Source organism: Tympanuchus pallidicinctus, unplaced genomic scaffold (genome assembly GCF_026119805.1).
Source record: "Tympanuchus pallidicinctus isolate F22 unplaced genomic scaffold, pur_lepc_1.0 scaffold16, whole genome shotgun sequence".
NCBI lineage: Eukaryota > Metazoa > Chordata > Aves > Galliformes > Phasianidae > Tympanuchus > Tympanuchus pallidicinctus.
Window position 1 is genome coordinate 19,595,469 of NW_026294679.1, and position 20,273 is coordinate 19,615,741.

Consider the following 20,273-nt stretch of genomic DNA (forward strand, 5'->3'; position numbering starts at 1 on the left):
ATGTAAAGTCTTGAAAGAATATGAAAGATATTAGTAGGTTTTAATTTTTATTACACAGTAGTTTTTCAGAACACACGCTATGACAGAAGCCTTGTTATCTTGAAACTAAATAGAAAGTACAAAGGGAAAATTAAAGATTATTTTAGCCTCTATTTATGAAAGTTCTTGGAATGTTTTTGTGCGAAGTAATCAGATTTAAATGGAGGAGGAACAAGCAGTTGTAGTAGTCATGTGGTGCAAAATAGTTACTGGGCTGCTTCTTGCTATGCTTCCTCTTTGTAATTGGACTTCATGCTGCTTTTGAGGTTAGTGTGGGGGCATCGTATTTCGGACTTAGAAATGGTGAGATACAGTAGGCATGACCGTTATTTGTTGTCTATTTTAGAGTGTCCATCCAGCATTCATAGGAGCGCAGTACCCCTATTCGGTAACAACACCATCATTGGCAGCTACTGCAGTGTCGTTCCCTGGTGTTCCAGTCCCATCCATGACACAGATAGCAGTGCATCCCTACCACAGTGAAACTGGACTGTCACTGTCTTCCAATGTAGCAAGTAAGTGTTACAGCCCTGCATTGTGCGTAGCGTACGTTTGCTACTGTGTCTCCTAGCTGTACTCCTCCAAGCCCTGCTCCTTACCTACATCACTTGGGACAAGGGTTCTTGCCCTGAATTCTGACCAAATCCACCACTGCCTAAAGATGTGCCTGCTCAGTGGTACTGAGATTTGTAATGAGGCCTTATTTACCTAGTGGAGCTTTAACTGATGTCTGGATAAATGTACAGCATTATTTTCAACTCTGAGACTTCAATTCCATGGACCTCCTGGTCTTCTGACCTCTAACTTACTTGAAGTTTTAGCCCTCAGTGTCCATTCCTTAGGACATGATGAGCACAAACGATCTTGAGCAGACTTGTGATTCTTTTGGGAGAGCATGCAAGGAGAAGACAGTAGCACTGATGGATATTTTTCCCACCCTAAGAAGTTGGAGGCATCCAGTACCTGAAATGTAGAACTTCTGTAGGGAGGGCGGATGCTGTGGCAGAATCACATCAATAGTGGTCTGAATGAGTGCTTACATGTTGTGCTGGGGCTAGAACAGTGGTGAAGACCCTTCAAGCAGCATGCAGCATTGGAATTGCTGATGCTGACTGAGTTCTTAACTGAACTGTTAATTCATGCTGGAGCATTTAAAATAACAAAAGGAAAAAACAACCCCACCCTTTCCAGTTGCCATTGTTTAAGGCTTTCAGAAACTTCTACTTTCAGTTCTTAAAATAGTGTTGCTGTTCCTGAAGAACATAGCCACATGGTGACAACTGAGCTTTGGCAACAATTCAGTTAATTCTTGTGGGTTGTTCTCCTTGGCCAAATGTCAAATGTAGCATGGATTTTCCCCACTTTGTGGGTCGTTTGGCACTTTGTGTCTCCTTGGCTGAGGAGGTTAGACAGATCTGTCCTGGGAGGCGGACTGTTCTCAGATATACAACTATTCACTAGGAAACATTGAAAAATAATAATAAAAAAAAATCCTCTCCGTGCATTTCTTGAGAAGCAAAGATTAACTTGAGTCCCTTGTCAGAATACAGCTTAGTGACTTAATTTTAACTGCTGTCAAAATTTACAAGCTTATGTGACATAATGTAATGGATTTTTCTGTAATTTTCCTTAAATTTGTCTGTATTGTTCAGTGTCTGAAGGGGAGAGAATCTTCTGAAGTTTCCTTGCAGTTTTTACTGTAGATACCTGCTGCCAAGGTGTACAGGAGAAGTTCTTCATGAGGGTCAACTGGCAGCTAGCCTCTAGTAACTCTCTTCCCACATAGTATCTTGATGGTGTCGTAACTTAGAGCTGGAGGAACCTTGCAACGTTGGACTTCCTGTGAGAAAATACTGTTCCTGTTGGGTGATTTGTTTTCTCAGCAGTTTCTCACCAGATGTTGATGGGCACATTCACATACACGAATAAGAAATCAGAACCAGACATCATTTAGTAACTGCAAAGACTGTGTTTTTCAGCTTTTGTATTGTTTTACTTAGGATAAGAGAACAATACGTGAGCCCAAAGAAAACTTCTCTTAGGCTTTGGTTGGCGAGTCCTAATGCTGCTGTTTTGCTTTCTTTTCAGTAGGAAGTGTCCATGCAGGATCAACGTTCCCAGCAATTCAAGGGGCTTCCTTGACATCTCTGTCCTCACAGCCCAATTCCCTTGTTACAGGGGGGTTTCCCGCCGAGGATGAGCAGCACAGTCAGCCTGTGAGCCCCCAGGGTTTGCACTACCTCCACTCCGCATACCAAGTTGGTAAGGATGGCCAAGTGGGTTTCTGTGGCCCCCTGGAGAAGGATTCAGGGCAGGGCTACAGGTTTTTACTGTTTGGCAACTTGCTGCTGCACTTGTTGAGGAGGATGATATCCTAGCTACATGGGGAAAGCCAATTCATGGTCTTAAATAGAGGTTGAAATGTTGAGAGCTATGGGAGTAAAAGGTAAAGTTAAGTGGGTTAGTATTGGAAAGAGGCTTGCCCTTTGACTAGTGTTTTTTGGAGGAGTCTGGATAGAGCTCTGTGGAGGTGTCTGTGAAAAGAAGTTTAGTTCCTGCTGCTCGTGGGTGGTGCAGGCACACCTCTTTTAACAATACCAGTTAAGTCTTCACATGCACAGAGGCATGTTCCCTGTGCCTCTTCCACCAGAATGTTGAAGACCGACAAGAAGTGAGTGTGTGTAATTAGTATTCCTTTTTCAGTTACACTAGTTAAGAGGAGAGTCTGTGCCTGAAATTACCATTGTGCAAGAATGTCAGTCCTGGCGTCTGTGCTTGAGCACGGGCTGCAGTAAGCTATTTGTATATAGCGAAAGTGAGAGCCCAACAAAGCAGGTACTTGGAGAGGGAGGAGGGGCCCTGCTAAGATCAAAGGAGCCATTGCAGGGCAGCAAAGGAAGAGAAACGGCAAGAAATTGAAGACTGTATGGAGATTGCCTGAGTTTTTTTGTTAAAGCTAGAGAAGAAAGTAACTTGTCCAGTCAGGAGGGGGTGCGGAAGCATCACAGGGGTAAGTAGTAAGCCATGGAAGGCATTTTGATAGCTTGAATAACAGACAGGAAGATGAAGGAAGAGGGTCTGGAAGATCAAAAGAGACTTTTTGCATTACATAGCTCCCGTTAGTATTTTAGAACTGTTTAAATTGGAGAATTTGTTTGAAGAGCTGCTAGTGGAATTAGGGAAAAGTCTGCAAATTGATGCTACAGCTGCTTGCTGTTGACCTGTTGTCCTTGCAGCTAAGTAGTTTGATTTAGGTAGCCTCACTTGCAAAATTTGAAGCTGTTTTTTTTTTCAGGACATCTTTTATCGGTCTTTGGGACTTGATCCTGTTGTAGATCTAGCAGTGTCTCTATGCAGCTCTAGTGACATGTGATGGCTGTACAGATTTCCCAGTCTGGAGCAGATCCAGCTGCTTCCTTTGGTGACAGCCTCCGACATGGGCCTTTTGTTTCTCTGTGGAGTTTGCAGTTAGGCAATTTTCTGCCGTTGAAAGGTGGGCCAATGAGGTAGTGTTGAGGTGAATGAAGTACTACAGGGCAGAAGTGCTGCTTGACTCTGGCTGCCTCTCTCTTAAAGGGATGCTGGCTCTGGAGATGCTTGGCCGAAGAACTCAGAGCGATCATCCCAACAACTTCTCCCGCAGTCCACCCTATACAGAGGATGTAAAATGGCTCCTTGGATTGGCTGCAAAGCTAGGTAAGGCTCAGAGCAGTGCTTCAGCAGAAATCCACTTTCTGGGATTTGGAATATGGAGGGTGGAGGGAAAGCTCTTCTAAGAGTGAAACTTCAAAGCCTGGGTGGGTCTGGTTCCTGATCTCATTTCTGAGAGTTGTTCGAAAGATCCCTGCTGCTCTTTCATCCAAGCAGTTGTTCCATTTCTGGGCTCTCTAAGCTGTTGAATTTTAAGGCACTTAAAGTGCATGGGATTGGACAGAGCTCAGACCTTCCATTCTGTAATAGTAACTTTTTTCCTTTCCACTAGTTTGTAAATATTTCCTTCTTCTTTGTGTGTGTTTATTCTTTCTACAAAGACCTTTTATAGGAATAGGTGCTCAGACCATCAAGTGTTTGGGTTTTTTTGTTCTGTTTTCTTTTAGTTACACTTTGATCTTGAGTCTTTTTTGTCATCTCATTTTTTAGTTCTTTCACCAGTAGCAAGAGCTTAAAAACAACTCTGCAAACAGCCTACCTGGTGGCATGACTTCTGCTACTGCTAGCAGAGCTCCACCGTGGTGGGGAAGCCTTAATTTCCTTCCAGTATGCAGAAGACATGGGTGCTGGGGCTGCAGCTGCTTCCTAGATGAGCAGGCAGGAAGCAGTGGGAGGAGGTGTGGTGTATTCTCGTCTCTATAGTTTCCCTGTCCCATCAGTTTTCTTTCATATCCCTTTTAAAGACAGGTGAACAGGAAATATCACTGACTGAGGTAGTACCTAGTCTCTCCTCAGGCTTGATGAATTTGTCAGAATAACTGCTTGTCCTTGTAAGTTTGCTGGACTCTTCCCAAAGCTGGAGGTTATGTAACACTGAGAGAAAGATGCTGTAAGTCCAGGTTCTTCCTGGAAGACACCTAATTTCTTTGAATGTCTTTCACCTTAACGCTGTTGTTCTGACTTCCTCCTGTGCAGGTGTAAACTACGTGCATCAGTTTTGTGTCGGTGCAGCCAAGGGAGTGCTGAACCCTTTTGTGCTTCAGGATATCATCATGGAAGCTCTACAGAGGCTCAACCCTGCACATGTGCACAACCATCTGCGCACCCCAGCCTTCCACCAGCTGGTGCAGAGGTGCCAGCAGGTCTACTTGCAGGTAACAAGTGGTGTGTCTTCCTGCCTGCCATTGCCTGCCCTGTAGGTATTGCCTGTGTGTGCATGTGTAGAGAGGGGAAGAGCCTTTAATATCACAAACTGAACTGGTCCATTGCCTGATGCACAAGGGATATGGGATAGGCATTGCCTGCCTGCGTGAAGGCTGCATACAAAAGACTGCATTGTGCTCATTCTTCTAAGACCTCTCGCCTCTGGTGCTCACTATACAGGATGGAAATGTTTTGTGGTCCCTATCCTCTTCCTCACTCTAAATGTTAACCCCATGCTTTTAACTTCTGTACTGTTTCTTTGCTATGTTTTCAAGCCATTTGTCCACCTGTCTTTCTGGCCTTTTTATTTTCTTCTTATTTGTAGTCCCTCTCTGCATCGTAACAAAGTCTTTGCACGACTGGTTAATGTGTCAGTGCTGGCATTTATAGTGGGAGTGGCTTGGTCACCCAATACAGATGAGATGTCTCAGGATTTATTGAAAACAGGACAGGTGTGTTTCTGTGAGCCAACTGCCTGTTTCTTAGAACAGTATAAGCAGGATACCCCTTGAGTGCTGCTCTTGAATAAGTGACCAAAAGGGTGATTCTGTAAACATACTGTCCAGGTTGGACTAACTGTCCCATCACTTGTATGATTCTGGGAAATGACAGCTTCTTTATTTGAGCTGTTTTTTTGAGCTCCACGAGAGAAACAGATTTTTTGAAGTCTGGACTTTTAGGTTTGGGGCCTTAGTTGAGGGAAGTACTGATGGGAAGAGAAGTGTGCCAGCCCTAGAGATATGTTGTAGCAACTCAGTGCAGGTCTTACTCCCACCATACCCCTTAGTGAAGACGATGTCCATGAACATGCTGGGTCCCTGTGTACAACCTGCAGAATGAACAGTGCGAGGGTTTGATGCTAGTGCTTGATAGAGAAGGGCTCTGGTGACCCTTTTGCTCTGTGCTGTGCTGCTGTCTGGTGTTCACAATGGAGAGAACACCTGCAGATACTGGCAGTTGCCCGGGCCTGCTTTTTGAGCTGTCCTCTGTCCGTGTCTCTGAATCCTGGGACCTCTCCTGGGGCAGCAGAATCATGTGATGTATCACTACTGAAGCTCGAGTCCTGCCAGAAGGGTTTCTCACCAGCATGAAGATGGTGAGCAAAATACCTGAAGGTTTTTTTCCTGTTTCCATCCAGTACATCCATTACCGGCTGATCCACCTCGCCCCAGCTGACTACGATGATTTTGTGAATGCCATCCGCAGCGCCAGAAGCGCCTTCTGCCTGACTCCCGTGGGCATGATGCAGTTTAATGATATTCTCCAGAACCTGAAGCGTGGCAAGCAAACAAAGGATCTGTGGCAAAGGGTCTCTCTGGAAATGACCACCTTCTCACCATGACAGCAGGTGGAGCTCCACACAACCCTTTGCTCTGCGTAGTTGTAGTTCCATTTACACCATCCTTCCTTCTGGTGTCTTTTTTTAATTTTAGTTTTAACTTGCTGGAAACCACTGATCTGATGTATTTATACCATGACATTCCTCTCCAGCACTGTTGCGTGTTGGTGCCCTGCTTCGCTCGCTCTTCCTCCACCTTCCCAGTGAGCTGCGGGCTTCAGAAGCATCAGGAAATGAGAAGGAAGTCGAGCTGGCTGCCCTGTGGTGTAGTCACTGCTTTTTTCCCTGAGCCCCTGGAGACTGTCCTGCGAGCAGTTGCAGGGTGATTGCGCATGTGTTTGAGGGGTGGGGGAGTTTGTCTTAAATATTTATTTTGGCATTTATAAATATGTAAACTTTTTTTTAATGTATGGGCTTCTCTTACTCCACATACCATCTCCTGTCGGGAGAAGCTGGGACTGCTGTGCACAGTCAGTGCTCCCTTCATTCCTTTCAGCATCTTCCTGCTGAGAGAAGCTGAGACTGGAGTAGCAGGGCCAGGGCCACCTCTGCAGCTTTCTGCAGCAGCTGCTGAGGGCAGAGGCTGGAGCTTGGGCAAGGTCCAAGACTGCCTGGAGCTGCCTGGTGACTGCCAGAAGTGCTTGGGCTCTTTCTCAAGTGTCCCTCTCTGGACACTGCTGGCTCTTAGGACGTTTTGATCCTGGTCGTTTGGAGTTGTACAATCATGTTTCTTTTGGCTGGGGTATTACTCTCCTGTAATCAGTTTCTTACCCTTGTCTCTTCTCGTTTCCTGATTAAACACTCGTTTTCTTAGACTGACTCTCTCTTCTCTCTGCTATGATGTTGACATTCTGATGGAACTGGCCAGCCGTGTGTCAGTGGGAGCTCCTGTGAGTGCTGTAGATAGTCTAAGGCTCACTGGGAAATAGCAGCTAGCACGAGGTAGGTGGCCAGAGCTTTTGTACAAGCAGTGATCCAGAAGTTTCTTGTCTGGTTGTGCTCTGTGGATGTCATACCTCTACAGGGGCTGAGGACTGCACTGACTGGATGGCTGATGGGTGTGAGCAGAGCTGGTGGAAAGCCTGGGGCATCCCAGTGCAGTTTCTACGCTTATGCTGGCCACCGGGTTCCTCTTGTGCTTTGGAAAGCACAAGGGATACCATGTGATAATGTATTTCTTTGTATGTCCAGAGCTTTGTGCAAAATCAGAGCTGCTCACACTTGATGTAATTGCTAAAGGATGTGCAGTCTGGTCCTGTGAGTTGTGAGAGCTGTTTGGACTACCCAATTTTTATGTTGCAGAAAATTAATTTTAGGAAGCTTTTATTTTTATACCAAGGAAATTTAAAAGGCTAATGCCATCTGGAAGCATACAAGCACAAAATTTTCTTCTTTTTTTTTTTTAATGCCAGAATTAGAGGTTTGATGTATGTTAAGAATCTTAATGTCTCAATAGTAATATATTTTGCTACTTACTTGCGTTTAGCCAATGACAATAGGGAGGTTTCAGTTTTTGCAAGCTAAAAGTGTATGTTTGTTTAATATTTTCAATGACGTTCATAAGAAATAAATTAACTCAAAAGCATAGGACAAAGTACATGAGCATACTCCTTTGGTCTGACTTCTGTGTGCTGCACAGGCCAAGGAGCATCACTAAGTTTCTCTTAGTTCTGACTGTGCAACAGGAACTATTTAAAGTTCTCCTTGCAGCCCTTTGTATACCTCCACCATGTGTTCTGCTCTCTGGTTACGTGCTAATTATAAATGCCAGTGTGCGTAAGAATGCGTGAAGTTATGTGGTTTTTAAGTTAACTCTGGATTGGTTGTGAGCTGCCTGTTATTGAGAAGTCCAGGCCTCACCTCCGGCCTTCCTAGAGCACTTTGTGCCCTTTAGTGCTCATATGTTCAGGGCTGGGAAAGGAGTTTGAAGGAAAAAATGAGTGTTTTCTAATGAAGTTTAATCTTTTCCTTTCCGTTGTTTATGGAGAACAATTAAGGGTAGAGGAGAGAGCGTCTTCTAGAAGGAAAGAAGCAGAGGGAAATGGGCAAGAAAGCTGAATGTTTTCAATACCAGAACTGACCCTGTATGAGTTGTCTTTAGCAGCTGTGGGGCCCAATCAGAGGAAGAACCGGGGAATCTCACCTCAGACTGATGTCAACTGAACAAGCAGCTCAGTGGTCTGAGGCACAGGTCAGTAGTTTTGCAAGTTTCCAGTCTTACGTCTGAAAACTAGAGCACTCAGGGAGCTGTGTGGAGGGGCTGCCTTATAGTTTATTCAGACCGATCAGAACATTTCTATATCTGGGATCTCTGGATCCATTAATCTCTTGTTGTTCCTGAGCCATGGAAATATATCTGAACAAGGACAGGAAGAGTGAGAAAGGGTATGTTTTTTCCTGCTACATGCCTGGAAGGTGCTTTCTTTTATAAGAGGTATCTTTCTTTTATAAGAGATGATGGTGATCAAAGAAGCATTAGTTTACCGTAAGTTAGAAAAATTAAAATCCTGTGCAGCTGTCTCAGTTTTGTTACTGTTCCAGACATGGGGAAAGTACTCAGATCTATAGATTGTACTTCTTCATGTGTTCTGTATTCACAGTGATTTTCTCTGACTTGCTACGTTTATTTCCTCATGTGACCACAGGAAATATGTTTCTTCCCTGAAGAAGTTAATGGCTATTTAGTATCTTTTCCACTTGTATATATGTGGTCTTATAAATAAAGCTGTTTCTAGGACAGCAGTGTATTTAAACTTAATCTTTTGATTCCTGCATAGTTTCTCAGTCTGTAGAGGTGGTCATATCTTTAGTGAAGTTGATAAATGTGCCAAAATAACATCTGGATTCTTGGCTATTTGGGTCATCAGGAGGAATGGTTTGATTTAGCTCTTATGCAGTGGATAAAATAAAAGCTTTAGTCATTGCTTGGAACACATCTCTTGATACAGATGCAGCCTTTTTCTCTAAAAATTGGGCACATGAGCCTCTGTGAGGGCCTGCTTTGCTTCTCTCCTCCATAGGGAAATATGTAGGACATATTCACCTACAACCATCTTTCTTGCCTGTGAAGGTTTTCCTTTTGGAAGTCCTTTCCAGGACTATGAGACAGAAGGACATTATCTGCCTTTGGACTTCAGCATCTTTCCAGCCAGTGAACCATGAGAATTGTCACCTGATGAATAACGAGCCTAACAGCTAGGGCTAGAGTTAGCTGAAAAGTGTGTTTCTTTCTAATGTTTGTTTACCCTCATTAGTATTTATTTGGGATATGTATTTTCCTTCTCTGAGGAAACCCTGAGAGAAACACCCTTGTAGGGGCACACTGAACCTAAACTGTTTGCATTTTTTTTGGTGGTGGGAGTTTGGTTTTTAATCAAGCTTAGCACATTTAGAACTGGCTTGGCCACTGCTACACAGTGCTGGAGGGCATTGAAGAGTTTTGCAAGAGCAGCGTGAGCAGAAATGGAGTAAGCAAGGTCTGTGTCTGTGAAATTTAATACATCCTCGTATAAATAAGTTAGCTGAAATGTGACATAAGTGTTTTTCTAAGTAGTAGAGAAGTAGTTTTCTATAAGACTTTGGTTGTTTCTTGGTTTTGTTTTACTTGTCCAGGAATCCAAAAAAATGGCACAGTGTTAAAATGATGTTTCCAGGGTGCACTTGGGAGATATATCACAAAAGCATAAAGGTGTCGATGACTACAACAGTATTGATGACTTTTTTTTTTTTTTTTTTTTTTTTTAAATCTGAACTGAAAAATTAAAAATGCAAGTTAGGGTAGCAGAACTTAACTATTAAAATATATACATATTTTTTATGACTACAACTGCTGTATGGCTTTGCTTTCAATCCATCCTTAGTGATAGAATGAACTGCTCTCAATTAACAGTTTATTTAGAATTTTTTGGTTTTTCTCTGTGCCCTAATTAGAGCTTCATATGATGTGATTATGGTAAAATAACAACAGGGAGTCTTTCTTAATATTACCATTTTTGTTTACTACCTCTCCTCTCACTCCTCAGCACAATTTAAAAGTGGATTTTGATCTTCATTCTACTTCCTGCTCACATTTTGCTTGGGGGCAGGGTGGTCAATAGCTCCTGTCAAAGAGCATCATTACTCTGTGAGAACTGCAAGTGCAGTCTGGGGATATTCTGTGCTAGGGTTTCAGTTTGAGCCTACCATGAGTTAAAGCTTTTTCTCAGGGCTAACTGCCAAATACAAGCTTTGTGAGCTGTCACAAGGTAACTCCACTGCTGTATATTGTTAATTGTTGGTATAACAACAGTGTCTGTGCTTGTAAGCAATTGTTTTCTTGTTGATGTTGCCTGTTTGCAGTTATAGAGTAACTACTTAATGCTGTACAGTCTGCACTGCACAATTACTCTGTTGCCACTAAGGACATGATGAACTATTAAGGAATTGGGGGGAGAAATGCTAGCAATGCATTAAAATTATATATAGTAATTTGCACAGAGTTGGATTGGTCTTCCATAACTTTCTCTTATTTCATACTTCAGTTTGTCAGCTGGGAGTACATAATTGTTAGGAATGCTGGGGCTGTATGGGCAGCAGTTGTGCAAACCTTACTGTCAACACATTGCTATAAATCCTGATGTGCACCTTTTCCAATACTTGGCTTGGCAGGGTTCTGAGAACAGTCTGATTTATATGATCCTTTGTTGTTACTGCAAAGTAAACTTGAGCTGGATTTCAGCCTGCTAATGCAGTGTCAGAATTACAGACATATGGTTTGCAAGCATTTTGGAGAGACTAGAGATGTCAATAAAATGATATGGATGACAACGAGGAGGATTTGAATCTTGGAAGGAAAATGCTCTTCAAAGCTAAAAACAGATTGAATAGATCAATAAATTATTTCTACATATTCCACTAGAGCACTGGAGATTAAAGTGTCAGGGATACATTGTTGGTTTTGCCACAAAATTGTAAGGTCTTTTTCAAAGATGAGAGTAAAATTAACAATTCTTAATGTTTATGGGTGGAGGGTTTTTTCTTTTCTTCTTCTTTTTTTTTTTTTTTTAATTCCAGAAGGCATTAAGTAAGAAAGGGACAGAAATAAACAATAGCTGAAGTCCTAATAACTGGAGGGGGGTACAGCAACAACTCCATATCCTACTCAGTGAATGGAGCTTTTCTTCTTAGCTTGTGCTTGTTAGATCGCGCTCAGGCGGTGGCTTACTCCCTGATGGGCAGTGGAAGTCAGGAGTCAGCAAAGGGATGAGCGACCACAGTCCCATTCAGGTTGGTTTGTCATTACTTTTCTTGCCATATTATTATTGCTACAGCAAAATTATCAGCAAGGAGTGAAAGGAGTCTCTTCTCAACTGTATATGTAAAACTGCTGAAAAACAGTAGTAGTGGTATATTTGATCAAGGCGCTCATTACATTAATACACTCTTAACACACTCTTGTGTTTCCTTCTGACTTCCACTATCTGTACACTTCTGCCAAGACCATGCTTTTGCAGTACTGTCATCAGAGGGATCAGATTTTATGTAGACTTGAACTATGATGCTACTTACAGAGAAATTCTCCCAGAGCCTTTAAACCTCTTCTATCCTTCTGCACATGTTCTTACCAGTTCCCTGTATTCCCTGTACAAATTAGAAAGCCAAGCAGTAAGCATCTTTCTAATTGATTGAATTTCTGAGGTTGTGAGTGAGTAAAAGTTTTGGCTTCATGTTGCTGACCTTTCTTTGTTTAGGTTGGCATGTATACTCTGCTGGCTTGCTTTTTACTTATATTTATTTTTTTATTTGTTTCTTAACATTTGTTTTCACAGTTCTCACCTGCTATACACACTTCCATTTCTGAAGTGACCTGATTTGGCTTCTATTAAAGTCACGGGCCCTTCTGATACCTTTCTGATGACTCAGTTTCCTATGCCAAAAAAAGAAAACATTAATCCATTACAAAATAATTTTCAGGTAATGTCTTATGCTTAACATTTTTCTTGTCTTGAAAACTAACTACTTGCTGTCAAGTTCTTCCTTACTAAATAGTGAGGCAAGAAGATGAAGTTTATTTGCAACTCAGTTCCACTGTCAAAATGAGCTGTAAGGGTCAGTAGCAAGTAAGTGACTGTGTCAGGATCAAGTAATCATTGTATCTGGCTACATCAGGTAAGGACATCATACATTTGACATGGTCTAGACATAGCAGGTGATTTGTTTCTCCATTGCTGTAAGCAGTAAAAAGCCAGCACAGCAACAAAGAAATCAGTGGGGATGGAAGGACAAATAATGAGAACACGGAGCTGCTCTTTGCTGCCTTGATTGAAGGACTATTGTCAGCTAACAGCCCTGACATTTAGTAAAGTCCCTTCCAACTTTGTTCCTAGTATCTTGACTTTTTTTTTTTTCCCAGTGTTTGAATCCATCTACTTGAATATTTATCACAGCTCTGAGGTAAATATGTAAAAGAGAACCTGTAATGAATTAAGAGAAGGAAGGAAGCTCTGTGTGTAATGGGGCAGCAGTACCATCGGTCCTGGGCTCTTCCCAGTATGGCAGTATGTAAAAAATACCTGTTTTGCTGATGCTATGTTTGTTTCTGAAGCGCTTGGTAAAGTGAGAGGTGAAAGGCTATTTTATAATTCTGCCACAACTGTGACTATTTAAAGAATGTTTTGCTCTGTCTTGAATGTAAGGTTCTGTGTTATCACAGATTACTCGTGGGCTGCTGGCCAAGGCCATGCAATGGCTGCACATCTGGACAGCAAGGACAGAGCAAAGCTCTATTGCTGCAGCACAGCAGCTGGGAGTTACTGCAGTAGCTGGAAATAGCTCAAAATTCATCACTAGTGCAACCCAATAAGGGTGAGTATCCAACCACAGGTTCTCTGTGCTGTACTGGCTTCTGTAAGCCTCCAGTTGCACATATCAAGAAAGACATTTTTACTACACTGTTACAGCTGCAAAAGGACATTTCCATTATAATTAAAGCAAACACTTTTGTTGCCCTCTCAAATATCAGCTGTAAGAACCGGAATATGTTTTCCAGGGTTTTTCTTTATCCTTCTACCAGCTTACGATCCACGACATCACTCCAAATCATCATCACTCCAAATCATCACAAGGAAGAAAAATAAGTAGTACATTTATTGAATCCACTTACTACTACTTCTAGCCTTTATTCAGACACTTGTGCTCAGTTTTGAGAGCCAGGAATTTCTTCATTATCATTCAATGTGAATGATGCTATACATGATCCAGTGCAGGAAGTTGGGCTCTTCTCTCTAACAGGACTGAGAGAGGGGTTTCTAGTCTTTGTCCTTTTTTTTTTTGGCTGCACAAAATAACCCTTTCCAAGGGCACATGAAATAAAATACTATATTGCATACTATATACATTTACATACAACGGTAAATGCACCATTCAATTGGAAATACACAATACCTAAGGCTCAATGGAAAAGCTTGGTTGAAGCAACTTTTCTCCTCTGGTAGGTGAAAAGGAGCTTGTGACAGTTGTAGAAATTTCCATAACCTGTGTTCACATGGATCCTATCCCTCTCTGGAACTGCAGCAAGACAGGTCCATCTGTGCCCAGGAGGGAGGGACAACAGCCCACACAACTTCAGAAGCCCATGGCTCAGCAACGGAAACTGTACAACCATGATGGAGGATTTCCTCTGAGAAAAATTATCCAGCAACTGCAAGAGGAGGCACAGCACCGTAGTGTACTTAAAGTATTGACTGTGTGCAGAAATAGTAATCTAAACAAACAGCCCCTTTTGGATACAGGAAACCACATTCTTGCTTAAAAATGCTAAGCCCTCCCTGTATATCTTAGTGGTACTTACTGTGGGTTGGGTTTTTTATTTCTCCTTGCAGGAGGATGCTGGACTGCAGGGGGATTAAACAAGTATTAGCATACATGGTAGAGGCCATGCAGCTGCTGGATAGACTGAAAAAAAAGCAACATTTTTAAGTTAATCAGACAGGGGAAACTGAACTGTCTACTTTCAGCCTTATTCAACACTACCTGAGCTTTGTCTCCCCCAGCTACTGTGCTCTGCTAACACAGGCCTCCAAAGTGCTCAAGGGGACTGACTTATCATTCCTTGGGTATCTTCTGAAATGGCTGAAGACATTGAAAGAAATACTTGCCATGCTGTCATGTATGGCAACCTTTTCCCTAAGACAGGAAATTAATTTGGTGTCAGTATCTGCAGCTTTGCCTTATCTCCCACTGCCCATGGACCAGAGCTGTTGGACACCGTATTGCACCAGCAAGGCTGCAGATAAGGACATGTTAACAGGCATAAGATGGCCTGTGTCTCCAAGATGGTGTCGTCCCCAGCACACACACCGTGGCACTGTAAGTAATGGTCATGGCCACTGTACTCTACAGGGGGGAGGAAAGAGGTGTTCTTGTACCTTGCTGTTGCTAAATAATAGATTACTGGATCAAAGCTGAGGTTCACTGGAGCAGATTCCCCTTTTCTGATCAGCGGGCTCTGTATCTTGCCTCTCACATCTTTTTCTCTGGACTCAGAGGTGAAAGACATTAACCCTCCAACTAGTGCCTGTTTCATATACTGAGAAGAGTAATTTAAACATAAAGTGTTAACCGTGCTCTTGCTCCTGCTCAAAGTAGGACAGGCATTACAAATCCTTCCTGCAAGTAAGAGTCAAAGTGTGACACACCATTAATACTCCAGAATGAGATTTGCACTCCATGCCCTAGGACAGTGTCAGAAGCAGCAGCCCTTCCCAGTGGTGGGGAAAGGCTCCACATGCACATTCTCTGCTACTGCTCATTTGTCCACTTGTTTTGGCTTGACGAGAGATGGCATCATAGCACATGTTGGAGCACCACACATCCCAGTGGCACTGGGAACAGGGAAGTCCCTCTCAACTCCAGCTGGAGTTCTGCAGTTCCTCTCGGAGCCAGGTTGGAAGGGGCTGTCCAAGTCTGCTCATCAGCTTGGATAATTCAATGTTGTGCTCCCGGTAGAAGTCTCTTAGGAACAGCCGTGACTGCATGGAAAAGACAGACTACATTAGCGTGAAAGAAAATGTCACTCTTACCGTGTTTGTGGCAGGGGTCTTCAGGTCATTTCCTATCACTGGCAGTAGAAAAATCCAGGTGGGTATGCTCATTGCATTCCATGTGTATACAGCTCAGCTGCTGCTGCTAACTAATTTGAGAAAGTTACTCACCGAGGAATCCATGTCAGGGTATTTTCTTCCTTTACTCTTTCCCAGGCATTTTGTCTTTCCTCCATCTAACAGCTGGCACCAAAATCCTTTTGCTTCATCAAATCTGAAAAGGACACTGATATTTAGAAGATACGGCCACATACCCAATTAGTAGCTGCAGAAACTTAACAGCTTCATAGGTATTTCCCAGTTCAATCCTTAATTTATTGTCATGATTTTTTTTTTGATTGTGACGGCTTCTGCAAGTAAGGCTTCCAAGTAATCTTACATTTCTTTAGATCCGCACACCCTGGGGTGTGCCACTCCTTTTGGAAACACCTGGAGGAAGAGGCCTAAATTGGTACTCCTATCCTTACTGTTAAAGGAAGAGCAATTGCAGTGTGCCTACACACATACACAGACACACCTATTACCCTCAGCTAGCATGGGCTGAGATGGCAGAGAAGGTGTGAAAAGCCAGGTTTCAGCAGCAAAGAACAACATTCCAGATTTCCAGTGGCTTGCCACTGAAGACTGATACCAACTCTGTTCACCTTCAGCTAGCACTTACTTAACCTATTCACACTGCACTGTGCAGAACAGCGTAGTCATGGCTGACTAATGTTCTTCAACTTGGTAGCAATGAGGTACTGCCTCTGCTAACAGTTCCTTAGGACTCGGCTGTCAAGTCCACATCTTCTGTAATAATAGACTCTTATCTCAAAACTCTCTGCTGTGTCTCTAATCTCCATCAAGCTGAATAGCAGCCTGTCATTCATTTTTATCCCAAATTCTTTGCTTTCTGCCAGATTCAAGGTGTAAGAAACACAAAGCATAATGAGCTCTAATAGCTTCAGCACCTTTTCTGAAACCACAAAGACCAAATGAAAAACACTGTAATTTCTGCTGTGAGCAACTTCACACCTCTCCACGACAGTGCCAAAAAACAGCCCTTCCCCCTTCATTTCGTTGGACTAAGTTACAAGTCCAATCCAGTGTCTCATGCCATCCAGACACAGCCACCTGAAATTAATTTTAACATTTAGACATACCTCTGAAACCTTTGCAGACCTTGTGGTCAGAGATAAGATATATTGTACCAATCAAATGCTTATTGTATTGCACTTGGCTAAAAAAGTAGCTTGTCCAAAAATTACTTCCCTACCTCAGGGCCTGAGTGTAGTTGAAGAGTGGTGTAACTCCCAAGAACTTCTGGATGTTGTCCATTACGGAGGCAGGGTTGTGTCTCAGCTCCTGACCATCCACAATGAGAATCTGAAATGAAATAACACCAGCCACCTTAGCCTCTGACAGCTCGTGCTGAGCTTTCCAGCTCTCAAAACTCCACTGCCTTCCTTCATGTGAGTATAGCTTACTGGTATCTGCTTATTCTGGAACCACACAATAGAGAAGGATGTAGCAGACAGAGAAGTACAATAAGGGCCACAAATATTACAGGACAGTAGATTCCAACAGAGTTTGGCTGATAACTTGTCTTTGGCCAGTCTTCCCTGTAAGCCAGTATTCAGGTCCAGCAATAGCATTATTTATAGATTGTCTTGTGTATCCTTTTTTCAGATGTCAATCATTAAGTATTCTGCCATAACTTAAGATTATTCTCCTGTTGCACATACATATAATACACAATAAAGAACAGCACTTTGCTGATATATCAACTATTGAAAAGAAAAATAGTCATGCACTGAAGTCTGGGGAATGTAGGAGACCCTGACCCTTAGCAAGTATAGGAATGGTGTGCCAACGCAAAGCTAACACCACAAAGAGTGGCCATGCAATACAATTTTCTTTCCCTTTTTATCTCCCAATTGGTGTCCCTGGCTCTATTACTCACATCAGTGATCTCCAGGAATAGTAACATTGAAGCCCAAGAAAGTGATGGCATATTTTATGTAGGAACATCAATGTTTGTTTGCCTACTCCAGCTCCACAGACATGGAAGAACACAGTAACCAGCTCCTGCATTAGTTTTATGAAAGAGGCAGGCTGAGCTATTGATTTAATTCTTAATTCTCATGCAAAGAAGACACAGGTTGCAGGACTAATACAATAACTTCTGGCTACACATCGTGCTGTCTTGAAGGATCTACTCACTACAACTTCTCCTTGCAGTGTGGCACCAATCAGTTACTCTTTCTGCTAATTATTCCATGACAAATAGCTGAATTGCAGTAGTCTTACTCTGACAGTAACAGAGATATAGGTCTCTGATTTATTTTCCCTTCTCTCTAATTTTAGTCTTGGCAGATCTATCATGTACCTTTACTGACTGCCAAAGCAGCAATCTCAAGAGACTAATGGGCATTGTAAGACTGCTGGAATATAGACTGTCTGAGGATAACTGCAGTATCAGAAAGAAATTGAAAAAATATTTTCTGACTCATAACGTCTTAGTTTATAAATGTCTTGGGAATTTTGAGACAGAAATGGTCTGCAGTGTATATTAACTGACCTTTTGCAAAGTTAAACCTCTGCAGACAGTTAAAGACTTCACAACCTGGAAGCTAACAAGTGGCAGAGTCTAAGAGCTTCTCTTTAAAGCTATGAAACCACAGCAAGCGGATGAACACCAGCTGGGCCTGTAGGGGATCCCAGGGCTGCAGGCTGCCTAGATGAAAGGAAGGGAGTGCTGATACTGCTGTTCTTCCTGAACATCTCAAGCCTGTGGAGCTGTCTGAGAGATCACACTATCATCTTGTAGTCATTTACATTTACAAATACAGTAAAGTGCAAAATTGAAGTATTTAAGCCCGATTTCTTATTGGCTTGCAGTAGGAAAAGTAAATGGTGGTTCCTGTTTCAAAAGATAAGAGAAGGGGTGAAATGAAAACAATATAAATGGACTGAGGGGAAGGGATCTGGGAAAAGAGAAGGAGCAGGGGAGGAAGGAACAGAGATTTGTTCTCTGCTCCTCTACACTAAACCTAAAAGGGACTCCTTAAGACCAGTTCCTGCTTTGTCATCTTAGTTTCAGGCCAGACAGCAGCGTTCATCTCCTACACCCAGAAATTTTGCATGATCTCTTTCAAGGTCAGCACTGCCAAAGCATTATTAATCAATTTCACTCTGCAGCTACACCTCCTACCTGCCCAGAAGGGAAGTACGTTAGCCAGCGCTCCAGGTGAGTGGAATACCAGCCAGGGAGCAGGCATCGGCTTTGCAGGTTGCGCAGCTCCTGAGGGGCCTGGGATTTTGCAGAGATCACTTGGTAAAAGGTGTAATTGAGTGCCACAGGGTCATTGTGAGCTCGCTGGTGCTGAAAAACATAAGCTGAATTAAGGAGCAGGAAAACAAAATTCCTCCCTCCTCATGCCATCTCTGCACACCCCACTGACTCAATACAAACAGCCACCACTGCCTTTGTACATAACTTTGTCCACGCTCTCCAGTCTGTATCATCTTTCCTGGCTTCCCTACGGAAGTGGATCTGTGGCTTTCTGCCTCACCCTACTGGAATATTTCTCATGTGCTCATCCACAAAACAGTATGGAAAAGTTACCTGATACCATGAGTAGGCTCGGTCTGCAGGGTTGATCAGAACACTAATGATTTTGGCTCGAGGAAGCAGGGCTGCACCACGTTTTGGTACTACCTCTGTGTCAAAATAATTGGCACTCTTCTCAAACATGAAGTCTGTGCTGGCATTGGAGGGGATTGGAAAGAATTCCATGTACCTGCCAAATGGACAAGGACACTGGTGAGCAGAGTGGCGCAGCAAAGAAATGGCACACAGCAAAATGATGTCTTTGCTTCTCCTCAACAGAGGAGAAGCAGCATAATAGTGCCATAGCGGCTTGTATTCCCTGCCAGGTGGAAGCACTTCATCGTAATTGCATACTTGTACAGGTAAAGGTGAGGGTGTGCATGTGGCCAAAGAGAAACTGTAGACAATGTGCAGCATGTAGTGATATTTTTGTAAATCTAATGGGCTCAGAACAACAGTATAGAGGTCCTCCCTTCTGTCCTGTATGTCTCAACTCAGAAACCACAAAGAACTTTTAAACAAGCACATTGTTGCCTGTTTTGCTTGTCAAAGGAGAAGAAATCTCATGATAATAGTGGATTCAACAGATTCTCTAATTTGTAAAGCTCCATAACACCCCTAGGTATCTGCTGGTGAGCAGACATTAAGATCAAAACTATGTGTCCTATTCCTGCAAGCAAGCAGTTGGGTTAGGAGGCAAACATGTGCTGAGCAGTAGCAATGAAAACAAACAAACAGAAATGGAGAAGCTACTAAGAGGGCTGAGATGGACATACAAGAACATTCAGGATAAGACAATACAGGTGCAACTTATGACAGAAGAACACACGTCAGGATTCTTACCAATCAATTCCTTTATGATAGTTGGGTCCATTAAAAAACTGGATCTCCTCAAAAGTGGATGGACTTGGGAAGTTACTGGTGACAGCTGGATGCATGGTCAAGAAGAAATGCACAGCTGTTGTGCCTGCAACAGGAACAAGATAGCAGGAACTACTCGCACATAATGTTTGGCTGAATCAAAAGCTTTATCTTTGCTGCAAGGCACCCAGTGGACACACTCCTGCCGTACATGGCTAACCCACTCCTCATGCAGGCTTCAAGAGCAGAGACACCAAACACTTTGAAACTGAGCATGGCTCAATAGTTCAGTCCCAGACTTCAACTCATGCAGCTGATTTAAGACACTTCGGATAGCACAACTGTCATCCATGTCAGCTGCACTGAGGCAGTTGGGCTGTTGCCACCTGTCTCAGCAGTGCAGCCACACTCCTATGTGGCAGAACTCATACCTGTCAACCAAAAGGTGACACGGGCGCTGCAGGACAATATCATACATTCAGGGAGGAGATGCACTGGGGACATTAAT

At 42.9% G+C, this 20,273-nt stretch overlaps 2 protein-coding genes across 9 annotated transcripts in view; one reads left to right on the top strand and one right to left on the bottom strand.

Moving 5' to 3' along the window:
• ZSWIM8 (zinc finger SWIM-type containing 8) overlaps positions 1 to 13,570 on the top strand; it is a 68,649-nt gene extending 55,079 nt beyond the window's left edge. For 3 of the 6 annotated variants that reach the window (XM_052678214.1, XM_052678218.1, XM_052678217.1), the window contains 5 exons: positions 386 to 554; positions 2,128 to 2,301; positions 3,616 to 3,735; positions 4,666 to 4,844; positions 6,032 to 11,229. In XM_052678214.1, the coding sequence (XP_052534174.1) occupies positions 386 to 554; positions 2,128 to 2,301; positions 3,616 to 3,735; positions 4,666 to 4,844; positions 6,032 to 6,235 (846 nt within the window). In that variant the 3' untranslated portion in view covers positions 6,236 to 11,229. Of the gene's footprint in view, positions 1 to 385; positions 555 to 2,127; positions 2,302 to 3,615; positions 3,736 to 4,665; positions 4,845 to 6,031; positions 11,230 to 11,398 lie in introns of those variants that run through there. The other 3 variants (XR_008205374.1, XM_052678215.1, XM_052678216.1) reach the window with 3 other exon arrangements.
• Positions 13,340 to 20,273, bottom strand: part of NDST2 (N-deacetylase and N-sulfotransferase 2) — a 127,637-nt gene continuing 120,703 nt past the window's right edge. For all 3 annotated transcript variants that reach the window (XM_052678225.1, XM_052678227.1, XM_052678226.1), the window contains 6 exons: positions 19,748 to 19,871; positions 18,920 to 19,094; positions 18,506 to 18,676; positions 16,568 to 16,677; positions 15,424 to 15,526; positions 13,340 to 15,240 (listed from right to left, as the gene is read on the bottom strand). In XM_052678225.1, the coding sequence (XP_052534185.1) occupies positions 15,115 to 15,240; positions 15,424 to 15,526; positions 16,568 to 16,677; positions 18,506 to 18,676; positions 18,920 to 19,094; positions 19,748 to 19,871 (809 nt within the window). In that variant the 3' untranslated portion in view covers positions 13,340 to 15,114. The remainder of the gene's footprint in view (positions 15,241 to 15,423; positions 15,527 to 16,567; positions 16,678 to 18,505; positions 18,677 to 18,919; positions 19,095 to 19,747; positions 19,872 to 20,273) is intronic.